The sequence below is a fragment of the Diaphorina citri genome, unplaced genomic scaffold (assembly GCF_000475195.1).
Source record: "Diaphorina citri unplaced genomic scaffold, Diaci psyllid genome assembly version 1.1 scaffold773, whole genome shotgun sequence".
Taxonomy (NCBI): Eukaryota; Metazoa; Arthropoda; class Insecta; order Hemiptera; family Psyllidae; genus Diaphorina; species Diaphorina citri.
This window is the reverse complement of record NW_007378206.1, coordinates 49711-62411: the sequence shown is the minus strand read 5'-3', so window position 1 is coordinate 62411 and position 12701 is coordinate 49711. Positions and strand designations below refer to the sequence as shown.

The 12701-nt window shown below is 38.8% G+C and overlaps 1 protein-coding gene across 1 annotated transcript in view; it reads right to left on the bottom strand.

Annotated features, from left to right (window-relative positions):
* The window catches only part of LOC103511952 (polyphosphoinositide phosphatase-like), an 11211-nt gene extending 6295 nt beyond the window's left edge, over positions 1 to 4916 (bottom strand). The window contains exons 1-7 of the mRNA XM_026825563.1: positions 4604 to 4916; positions 4110 to 4267; positions 3902 to 4029; positions 3207 to 3405; positions 2486 to 2678; positions 1778 to 2003; positions 577 to 707 (exon numbers count right to left, since the gene is read on the bottom strand). Coding sequence (XP_026681364.1) covers positions 577 to 707; positions 1778 to 2003; positions 2486 to 2678; positions 3207 to 3405; positions 3902 to 4029; positions 4110 to 4267; positions 4604 to 4882 — 1314 coding nt within the window. The 5' untranslated portion in view covers positions 4883 to 4916. The remainder of the gene's footprint in view (positions 1 to 576; positions 708 to 1777; positions 2004 to 2485; positions 2679 to 3206; positions 3406 to 3901; positions 4030 to 4109; positions 4268 to 4603) is intronic.
* Between the last annotated feature and the right edge of the window lie 7785 nt (positions 4917 to 12701).

The window sequence follows — 12701 nt, the reverse complement described above, 5'->3', positions numbered from 1 at the left end:
GGGAATGACATTTGTGCAGGAGTTTATGCCGCGGTTAACACAATTGGAAATTGGCGGCGCTTTTTGCTCGCTCTTGGTGTGTGGGTGAGAGTGAGGTGGTGTATGGATGTGGACTGACTCGGAACCCACCAACCTCCAGATTCAAAGTCCTTGAGTCTAACGCGTTACCGACTGCACCCTGAAGTTGCGTAAAAACCTGGCAATGCGTTATATATCATTCACTCCGCTTACTATGTGAAAGCGCAGGAGGCGCCGCCGGTTGAGTGCCGAAGTTCCCTGGTCACTGAAGTAAGCAACGTTGGCGTGGCTCAGCTGATGCCGGGCCATGGGTGACCATTCTGAGCATTACGCGTGGGCGTGCTGGCTTTTCCCGCGAGGCAAGTCCCACTCAGGCTGGTGGTGATGTCAATGTGAAGGGCAAGTAGCCTAGTCTCCGATGGTAGTGAAACCTCAGTTGGGTACCACAAAATCCTTAGGAGCATTAGCGTTTTACAGGAGGTGGTTAAACACTAAAATAATTAAAGAAAAATAAATAAATAATAGGTGGTTCGATTCTAGTCACAATTACCTGTATACTGTAGGGGCAATACCCACTGCCTGCGGATGATGTAGATAGTAATCATTTGGCAGTTCCCATATTGGAGGGGCATTCTCTTCGGGAATGAATAATCCTAGAAACACGTTCATTGCATGTTGCTTCTCTGCATCTGAGAACCGAAAGGGTTAAAGAGGTTTGATAGGAACTGTAAGTGTTAAGGTCTTATCATCCCGAGATCGAAGACGAGAAGAACAGGATAGGAGAAAGCTAGCCGTTCCGAGAACGAACCTTATCTGTTTAGGACAGGGATTCCCAAACTATGGTCCGTGAGAAGGTTTCAGGTGGTCCGCGAGTCAACCTTTTGTTTAAAATATAATAAATATTTTTTTTAGTTATCATGTATTTAATTTTATTATTATTATTAATTTAATAGTGATAAAAAAAAGCTCCAACTGGGATTCGAACCAAGGATGTATGGATTGATGGCTTTATCTTTTCCAACCATAAGGAAAATGGCCCTACGCTTCCTGATGGTATTTAGTACAACATACTTATGTGAGCAGGGATTCTCTGCACTTGTCAACATTAAGTCCAAGCAAAGAGCTGGACCCAAGCATTGACATGCGGGTTTGCTTGTCGAAGAGCATCAAACCTCGCATTGTAAAAATTGTGAAAGAAATGCAAGCCCATCCATCCCATTGAAAATTGTCTATTATTATGCATTGTATGTTGATGAAACAATCTTCATCAAAAACATTTTAAAAATTAAAATAAAGTGTTTTATTTCCATAAAAAAATCAAAGTTTTTTCGTATATTAAAAATCAGTAAAAATTCTGACTATTGTGCAGCCGTTCCAAATTACTGAAAATTTGAATGTCATGATAACTCGGGGGGGGAGATCGGAAGAGCGGCTAGGTGGTCCGCGAGAAATCATGAAATTCAAAAGTGGTCCGTGGCTTGAGAAAGTTTGGGAACCCCTGGTTTAGGATGAAGTTCTTACAAGTCGAGTTAAAACTTGGAATTCTTTTCATTCGTCAACCAAGATAGAATTAGGAATTTTAATTGTGTTAAGCATAAATGCTTGTCACAAATGTCGTTCCCCGCTTAATGCACTACACTAAATTTTATGACTTGACTTGGACTCGAACCACCAGCCTCCAGATCCGAAGTCCACCACGCTAACCACTGCACCACTGAGGTTGGTCCAAGATAGAATTAATTAATGAAATGAAACTCACCACTAAACGTATTGCTATAATATCGACTCAGTGTTTGCATGATATCATTCCCCTGTGAAGTCCACGGTGCGGTCTTCCTGTAGGTTTTGATTCGGTGCACCAGCTGTGACCCCCCGTACTGTAGAGCCAAAGTATCACCATGGTCCTCGTATAGGACTTCCAGTAGACGTACACAGTCCGAGTCGAAGTCCAGAGACGGTTTGGGTAACAGACCAAGTGATACGAGCTGAAATATAAGTCAATTCGGTTTAAACAGGCAAATAAAGTGAAAGTTATAGAAGAGTGGGTGATATGTGGCTGAAACCAATTGAAGTGGCTGAACACCTGGGCCTACCAGTAACAGATGGGGATGGAAGAACCTGATGGGACTTTGGCTACTACAACAACAAAGTTATAGAAAGACGTCTGGTAAACAGAAGGACACGGATCATGATTTGAAATTTTATCTTCATTTTGTTTTAGAATCGGATTGTCAAATTTCATCAATGTCGGACACAGTATTAGCGAGTTTTAGAAGAACAAACGGACACCATGACAGAAAAAAAAGAACTCAATTCTTTTGGCTAATAAAGTTTGAGCTTATCAATTCTTCTGACAGGTATGTTCAAATATCTATCTTGTCCTTCTCTCTTAGATTTCGGGACAATAAGATCTCCGCTGTTATAGGTAAGTGGTCCCTCTATCAAAATCCTTGGGAAAAAAACTCACCTGCAGAGCCAAGGCGCACTTGCCCACTGCAAACTGCGCTGTGTTAGTCCGATCCAAACAATCCACACAATTAACCCTTACAATCCCCGTCTGGTAACTCATAGCTTCACCTTGGGACACACAGAACAGTCCTGTCTTGCCAATAGCACCCTGGGCTATGTCCGCCAGCTTCCACATCACATTGGCATCCTTCCTGCAATTCCAATACAGACAACTCACGATAAGTTGGATGGAAGAGTTCAATAAATGAGAATTTTACCATTAGAGCAACAAACAAAAGTCGACATTCACGGGATAGGCGGAAAATAGTGGCAAAAGAAAACGGAATAAATTGACAACAAAAATGTAAAAGTGTGTCCATACTATTGTGTATTTTATATGGTGTGTCCATACTATTGTGTATTTTATATGTGAAGAAGAACTGATATGTATAGTGAAAGGATAAATGTAGGAATCGAATATGTTTTATTGGGGAAATTGTGTCATACTAGGACCTGTATAGATCATTTCAAAAAGTATGCAACCTTGAAGGGCTACAGGCTACACAGGAAGGTCTGAAAAATCTCGCCTGCTGGATTTCATTTTTTAAATTGCATTGCCTACGAGATACGACACAATCGGAAGAAAAAAATTTGGATAAAAATAACGAAAAGTGGGAACGCGCCTTAAGAAGTGCCAATACAGGCAAGAAATAAGATTCTAGGATAAGAAATCTCCTCACCCTTTGTTCATCCGCGCCATATCGAAGGTCAAATACTGAATGGCAAACTCAGGAGGTAGGAACTGGTTCAAATATTGCACTGCAGAGTGAAGCTCTACACTGAGCTGTGACTCATGCTTCTTCTTTTCTCTCTTCTTAACCAGGTTCAGTATAATGGTGGGAGCCCCGTACCTTCGGAGTAAACTGTTGAAGTGAGCGCCTGAGGGACAGTGGGGAAGAAAGGGTTAAAAAGTATATACTTAATGTGTTTCTACTTATTTGAGTGAGTTCCGAGTTTTAATTTTAAAGTGTCGATTTCAACACCTAACTAACTTTTTACCCCTTGGGTCTGCAAAGTACTTCCTCTGGATCTGAATTCATCTCCAGTCCATTTTCCACAGTTCAAAACTTATGTGCCAGCCTTGTTAATATCGGCCTTGTAAGCGCTAGGTCACAGGTTCGACTCCCGTCCAGGGCGGATTTTATCCTGAACGGATGAGGTTCGTTCTCGGAACGGCGGGCTTTCTCCTATCCTGTCTTCCTATCTTCGATTTCGGGATGATAAGACCTTAACAGTTACAGTTCCCTCTATCAAAACTCTTGGAAACAAAAGTAGAGGTTTCATAGCCAGTACTTCCTCAGGACCTGAATTCATCTCTAGGCCAATTTTCACAGTTCAAATTGACCCCAAGATGGGTCGGTACCTACCTACCTACCTGCCGCAGTGTAAAACGGATCACTCAGATCCAAAGTGATTGCAGGTTTGGCCACCATCTTAGTCATATCCTGACTCCAGTGTGCCGGGATTGACCCCCGCATCTGCACAAACGAGCTAATGCTATGACTTGTGTGTGGTAGACCCTGGTTCACAGGTTTCTATCATCTCAGAAAGCCTAGTACAGCGTCTTGGCTTAAACCGTAAGCCATGCTCGTTCGAGATCTTCTACTATCTGCTCTGTTTCTACTTCATTAGCGACATCGCCGTAGAAGTTAGCGCCGCGCTTGAGGAACCGCGTGCCCGCGTACTTGTTGGAGCGACGCGCTACCAGTGTTACGTACACGGAGCGACCGAATATCGATACCTGAGGGTAGAGAGATATGTTCCGGTATTTATTTTCATTTTAGTTTGATATAATTTAGCAACAACAAGGCCATTTGCAAATATGTTCAGGTATAAGTCTTTGAAAAAAAGGGAGTATAAAAGCCAGTTAACAACATTTCAGTGAAGAGTGTTCATAAAAAGTTCCACCCCACAATAAAAAAGTCCTACCGCAAAACATTTAGGATACCTACTAGATACTACATTAGATTTACGAGTCTGTGTCGTAGCATGCCCCACAGTGTCCCTTGTAATCAAATGGGCAAGAATAGAAAGAAAAAAAAATTGTCTGATAAGTTTGTGGAAAAAATCAACTCACATTTGATTGGCTGATGAATCCGTGCGTAATGAAGAGTAGCCAATCAGGATGAAGTTCCTTCTCCACTTTAGACAGCAGATGAGAGTTCCACACGAACCGATAGTTAGGCTCAGTTCGAATCCCATACAGGGTCGGTTTAGTGGTGGGGGCAGGCTCAGATGGGAATAGGGACTGTTCAGGGCTGGTATGTGAGGAGGAATTGGACGGGAGGGCAGAATAGTCCACACGGCTTGTGTATTTATCAGGGGCAAGCTGTGTGATGTGTCTCGGGGGTGCCATGTTGATTTGTAAAGAGTGAGTAATGTCGTAACTGTAACTGTAGGGAGAAGAGAAAAAGGAGACCTTTAGAAAGTGATAAAATAAGAATGGCTAAGAGGCAGACCGAACCAAGTCCAAAAACGTTTTGAGATGGAGTCAAATTTTAGGACTAGTCAAAGTTTAAAAAGAGATAGCCATTTTGGTTTTGCTCTCATTTCAATACAACGCTAATAAAGTGAAGTTAGCAACCAATTAAAAAGAAAAAAATAGACCTTTTGTGCTCTTTTCAACGACGTAGAATAGGTACCCCAAAAGTCGATTTTTTGGTCTGCTCTGCCTCTTACCCATTCATTGAAGAGGTGCTCTATTTATTAAACTGTTTGTTCTAAGCTGACAATCTAAATAAAGCACTACTTATAGACTTAGGTATACAATAAAAATCATGTAGGCAACTATTTCCTAGGATATAGCTATAGACTTTGGAACTGAGGGTTGGTGGATTGAGTCCAAGTAGTTATAAGCATAAAGGAAAAAAAAAAAAAAAAAAAAAAAAAAAAAAATAAACGGGGGGTTGGGGTGTTGGGACAAAAAAATTAAAAAAAAAAAAAAAAAAAAAAAAAAAAAAAAAAAAAAAACAATTAATTAGGTACCTACCTACATAAGTTCCCTGTCAAAGCTGGGGGACTGGTACATTTAAAATAAAAAGATGTAATTTTATTCTGAAAATACCACTGAAAATGAAGCATCAAGCTAACTCAGACTCACATGACTCACATCAGACATTATGCAACCTTTTGTCTGTTTATTTTTTATTTTATTTTATTATTTTTGTCTAATTATGCATATTACTCAATAAATACTTACCCGATAGTTGCTTATGGGAAGAGGTTGCAGATTACCAACCACATGCAATGTAGCTTAACTCAAGTGATCCATCGGGTGAAGGTGTATTCAATATTCTGTTAATGGCTGATTGCTGGGTCTGGCTAATAAAAAGAGGTGAAATAAGAGGAATGGGGAACAAAATTCGGACTTTTTTGTTTGTTTGTTACGTTTAACGAGCTATTTAATTACTTGATTTTTAGCTCAAAATAAAGGATCACAACAACGCAGATCGCGTTCAGTCTTTATCAACCGCCATGAGAGACACCTGTTCTGAAAGTTATCGTGAGTTTTTCTATCATTTATGCATCTAGAACCAAATTTAACTTGTCATCCTAGAACCAAATTTTCTTTCAATTTTTGGCTTGTAAACATAACCAAAGTTTGTACTTTTCAAAAAACCCTTTTCAAATATTTTCAATATTTTGTGACTTTTACCTTGAATTTTATTTGGCATTTGTAATCTTGAACTACCTTATCAGTTCAATTCTGGTTTATCATATTTAATCTAATTATTTGAACTACCTTATCAGTTCTTATAATCTTTATCAAATCATCTGGTGTAAAAAGTTTTAGTTTGTTTTCTGAACTACCTTATCAGTTCTTATAATCTTTATCAAATTATCTTGTGTAAAAAGTTTTAGTTTGTTTTTTATCACTTATCTTGAGACAAAAACTTAACTGTTAAGCTTTTTATGTAATCTAGTGGGGAATAATCTTTTTTCTTGGAATTAATTATCCTTTTATCATTTCTTAACTTTTGTCGAGGGAACTTGGTTGTTCCGTAGACAAGCCGAGGCTTTAACTGTGTAATCTCAAAACATTGCTACCTTATCATAGCTTTTGTGTTTTATTATCTTGTGAACTACCTTATCAGTTCTTATAATCTTTATTATCATTTCTGAACTACCTTATCAGTTCTTATAATCTTTATATCAAATCATCTGGTGTAAAAAGTTTTAGTTTGTTTTTTATCACTTATCTTGAGACAAAAACTTAACTGTTAAACTTTTTATGTAATCTGGTGTGGAATAATCTTTAACTTGGAATTAATTATCCTTTTATCATTTCTTAACTTTTGTCGATGGAACTTGGTTGCTCCGTAGACAAGCCGAGGCTTTAACTGTGTAATCTCAAACCCTTGCTATCTTATCATAGCTTTTGTGTTGCATTATCTTGGTCAATTATCAAAGCTCATTTATCTGCTTTCTTAGTAAAACTTATTTTCTTTTTTTAGGAAAAAGTCAAACCCTTGCTATCTTATCATAGCTTTTGTGTTGCATTATCTTGGTCAATTATCAAAGCTCATTTATCTGCTTTCTTAGTAAAACTCATTTTCTTTTTTTGGAAAAAGTTTGTTTTTTGGTTTATCAATTTTTATCCATATAGGTAGGTAGTAGGTACCGGCATATATTCAGGCTTTTGGTTTATTTTTCTCTCAAATTTATCTGAGATTATTTAATTATCAAATTTATCTGAAATTATCTGGTTCAGTGAATTAAAATAAATACTTTATCTGATTTTATTTTTAAATAATCATAATCATGTTATTTTGAATCTTTTCAATAATTTTTCTTGAAAAGCCTATGAAGGCCAGGTAGGAGCACTTTTTCCGAGTTTTACAGTCCACTGAACCACAAAAAAGTTTCCATGAAGTACAATTAAATTTGAAATTGAATGAAAAAGACACGTGACTTTCGATTTTACAATATTTAATGAAAACTTATTCAAGCGTATCTATTAATTAAATTTCATGAATCAAAGTTTCTCCTATGTTCATGTATTTATTATAATTTATAATGCAATAATTTATTAATCTTGTGTTACTATGTTAATTTCCTCAGCTGTGGAGAATGATTTTCATCCGTTTGCATGGTGGGTGTCCCGTAACAATCACAAGATGGACTACTGGGGTGGCTCTGTGTTTGGGACGAGGAAGTGTGAGTGTGGTATCCTGGGTACTTGTATCGACCCGACCAAGTGGTGCAACTGTGATGCAGGTCAGTAGAACACATTTCTAATAGCATGAAAGAAAAAATAAATAAATAATAATAGAAATAATCGTAAGGAAATGAAATATACGAAAAATATTCATTGAATCAACAGCAAACAACATTGTCCACTTCTGTGGCCGAGTAGTCGAGTGCACTGACTCTCACTCAGGAGGTCCTGGGTTCGAACCCCCAATCCTCAACCAGGACGAACATTTCTGATCAATTTTATTCCGTTCTCGGAAAGAGGTTAAAGAGTGAGTGTCTAATCTTGACTGTTACCCACCGCAAATAATCGCGACTACCGCGCCGCGCATCGTGTTAACAGGGCCTATCGTGCATCGTATTAAAAGAGCCTAACGTGCATCGTATCAAAAGGGCCTATCAGATCATGCGCCATCACAACAACGCAGATCGCGTTCAGTCTTTATCAACCGCCATGAGAGACACCTGTTCTGAAAGTTATCGTGAGTTGTTCTATCATTTTATTTAAACTTCCATCTTATTTAAACTCAGTTTTGTGGTAAATTTGTGTCCTGAAAGCTACCCCACAGGCTCCAACATAGTGGTCCTTCGGTTCGCCCGGATAAGTATCCGTTTATCGTGAAATTATCTTGCTAAGTAGCAGTCAAGTATTCTGGGGTCTGTAAGTTTTCAGTTTCTCATTTTTTGCTGAAAAGGAGTAATTTTCCTCTCTGTGGTCAGCAAAATCAGTAAGTGTGGTGTCTCTTATACATTTATCATTCATCTTCTTTCTTGGTAGGTCACGAAAAGTGTGTTTTTTCATCATTTGAAAAGTGTCAAATTTTAGGCCTAGTCACTGTGCTTTTGCTTATTTCATTGTTCAACCCTAGGTATAGGTAAGCACATAGAAATTTCTAGCTTTAAGCATTAGGTATCTAAAATCAGTAAGTGTGGTGTCTCTTATACATTTATCATTCATCTTCTTTCTTGGTAGGTCACGAAAAGTGTGTTTTTTCATCATTTGAGAAGTGTCAAATTTTAGGCCTAGTCATTGTGCTTTTGCTTATTTCATTGTTCAACCCTAGGTATGGTAGGTAAGCACATAGAAATTTCTAGCTTTAAGCATTAGGTATCAGGCACAAGCAAACTTGTTAATCTGCATCTAGAACCAAATTTAACTTGTCATCCTAGAGCCAAATTTTCTTTCATTTTGTTGGCTTGTAAACATAACCAAGTTTGTACTTTTCAAAAACCCTTTTCAAATATTTTCAATATTTTGTGACTCTGCACAAGCAAACTTGTTAATCTGCATCTAGAACCAAATTTAACTTGTCAACCTAGAATCAAATTTTCTTTCATTTTGTTGGCTTGTAAACATAACCAAAGTTTGTACTTTTCAAAAAACCCTTTTCAAATATTTTCAATATTTTGTGACTTTTACCTTGAATTTTATTTGGCATTTGTAATCTTGAACTACCTTATCAGTTCAATTCTGGTTTATCATATTTAATTTAATTATTTGAACTACCTTATCAGTTCTTATAATCTTTATCGTTCTTATAATATAAGATTATCATTTCTGAACTACCTTATCAGTTCTTATAATCTTACTAGCAAGCGGTTCACTATTGTCAAGGAAATGAAGTTGTGCTTTTCTTGTTTTAGTACAACTCATGCTTCATCGGAATGCAAATCTATCTATAGATGTCGCACTTGTGGAAGTGCACGGCATCATTCTCTCTTGCATTCATCATCAGGTCAGTCAACGACATCTTCTCATGAGGAGATGCCAGCAACTTCATCGGTATCATCACCATCATCGGTCAACAATAATGTAAAATTCAACGGAGTTGTTGAATCGTGCAATCTTGGAAATAATCAGCAAAAGTCAGTACACACGATTTTGCTGGGGACGGCAGTGGTCTTAATCAAATCTAAACATGGACAGTGGATACCAGCCAGGTGTGTGGTAGACCCTGGTTCACAGGTTTCTATCATCTCGGAAAGCCTAGTACAGCGTCTTGGCTTAAACCGTAAGCCATGCTCGTTCCAAATAACTGGCATTGGGTCAGTTGGTGGTTCACGAACTTTAGGCAAAATTACCTGCCACTTGAGTTCATCTCAGGGATTAAATCCAGAACCCACTTTGTACATTGAGGCTGTAATCATGAAAAAGATCACATCCACCCTTCCAAACCAATTATCATCATCTGTATTGGAACGTTTTGAGAACATCTGTCTGGCAGATTCAACTTATTCTCAGCGTTCTCCGGAACTCGTGGACATTGACTTACTTCTTGGAGCAGAATATTACCCTGATATTATCCTGCATTCTGTACCAATCATCAAAGGTATGCCTTCAGCAGTCCCATCCATCTTCGGATATTTGCTCTTTGGCAAAGCAGAAATGCAATACACTGCACCAGAAGAATGTACATCATTGTTCATCTCATCCATAGACGAGGATATTTCAACTCAGCTGCAGAAGTTTTGGTTTCTGGAAGAGGTTGGCTCGCCATCACCCATCATTAACGAGGATGACCGGTTCTGTGAAGAACAGTTTCGTTCAACCCAGATCCCGCTCATTGGCATCATGTCTCATCTGAGAATAATAGCGCTGATTCAGCCAGTCGTGGTCTCACACCATCTCAACTGTTGGAAAATCAGCTTTGGTTTCATGGTCCACCTTTCTTGCTCTTGGAACCGGAGCATTGGAAGTTAACTTGGTCTGCACTTCCTGCAGATTCACTCCCGGAATTGAAGTCGACTGATCCAGTTGTTCTCACTGTACAAACACCAACAGACTTTATCGATGTCATCAACAAATATTCTTCGCTCTGCACGCTACAAAGAGTTGTAGGGTTCGTTCTTCGATTTATCTTCAATTTGAAACATCCGAACCAAAGGGTTCAAGGTAAGACTTTAACAGTCAAGGAATTGGACAATTCGCTTGATGTTTGTATCAAATTATCTCAAAGTGTTTATCTAGCGGAAGATCTCAACTTAGTGGCTAAAGGTCGTCAATGCTCTCCAACACTACGCTCTTTATCTCCTCTTATCAACTCCCGTGGATTGCTAGTAGTGGGGGGTAGATTGGCTAATGCAGCTATTCCTGAGGATGCAAAACATCCAATTGTTTTGTCCAAACAATGCCACTTAACTTATTTAATCATTCAATGGTATCACCTTCTAACTCTCCATGGAGGTCCGAAACTTGTCCAATCCTTGATCCATAGGAAATATTGGATCATCAACTCTCGGAATGTTATCCGTTTGGTTTTATCTAAATGTGTTGCTTGTACCAAGCTAAAAGCACATACCATCCAACCTATCATGGCGGATTTGCCCGTTTCGCGTGTCACTCAAGGGAGACCTTTCTTAAATGTAGGTATCGATTTTGGAGGTCCATTTTCCTATAAAACAGGTCCTCGACGGAATTCTCCCATCGACAAGTGTTACATGGCGCTCTTCATCTGTATGGCAACAAAATGCATTCATCTGGAGTTAGTCAGCTCATTATCAACAGCTGCCTTTATCGCGGCCCTTGATCGGTTTGTCGGACGACGTGGATTGCCACACTGCATCTTTTCTGATAATGGCACTAACTTTCGAGGTGCATCATCTTATCTGGAAAATATTCAACGATTCTTACGCGAATCACACCCGGAAATTACCAAGCATCTACTCACTCAAGGAGTGACATGGTCATTCATTCCTCCAAGTGCACCGAATTTTGGCGGTCTTTGGGAAGCAGGCATAAAATCAGCCAAACATCATCTGAAGCACGTTCTTCATGAACAAGCTCTCAACTTTGAAGAGTTCACAACTCTATTGGTACGAATCGAAGCGATTCTCAACTCGCGCCCTTTGTGCCGTCTCAGCTCTAGTCCTACGGATGGAATTGATTACTTGTCCCCCGGACATTTTCTCACCGGAGCTCCACTCCTGGCGCGACCTGACCATGAAGATGTTGGTAGTCCTCTGACGGTCCATCAGAGATGGAAATTAATCTCTCAAGCATCTAATTGCTTCTGGAAGAAATGGAGTCGTGATTACATCAACACTCAAATGCAACGTTCAAAATGGACGAAATCATCTCATCAACTGCAAGTGGGTGATGTTGTACTCATTCAGGCTCAGGCAACGCCGCCTCAAGCATGGCCTTTGGGAAGAATTATCTCCTTGCTTCCTGGAAAGGACCAAGTTGTGAGAGTGGTCGGAGTCAGGACTCAGCAAGGTGAACTCATTCGACCAGTATCCAAGCTGGTTCCCCTTCCTGTGTCATAACTCCAAGTTATGTATCAAATTATGTAAATAATGTTCTTTGATACCTTTGGTATTCTTTCTCTACCTTTGGTATTATTTAGTTAAAAGTTTGATTTTTTTTATTATTATCCATACCTTTGGTATTATTTTGAAGTTTTTATTTTTGGTTTATTATCTTTTACATTTTTATCTAGTTGGTTCTTGTGTTTGCCAAATTCAAATTTCAATTTATCATGCATTTGGGAATCACAAGCTCATGTTCTTTATTATTAGTTTTTTTTTCTTCCTACTAATAATTATCTGATGTTATCATGTCATGTATGCAACTATTCTTTTGTCCAAATAATACTTTCATACATGAGATGATTACTTGATTGTAAATAGCCTTTTTACTATTTTTAACAAATGATAGGGTTTCATCATCATTTCATCTTCATTCTTTTCTTAGTATGAGAGACCCTACACCTGCTTAGAACAAAATTTGTTATTTTGTAGTGGGGGGTATGTCTAATCTTGACTGTTACCCACCGCAAATAATCGCGACTACCGCGCCGCGCATCGTGTTAACAGGGCCTATCGTGCATCGTATTAAAAGAGCCTAACGTGCATCGTATCAAAAGGGCCTATCAGATCATGCGCCATCACAACAACGCAGATCGCGTTCAGTCTTTATCAACCGCCATGAGAGACACCTGTTCTGAAAGTTATCGTGAGTTGTTCTATCATTTTATTTAAAC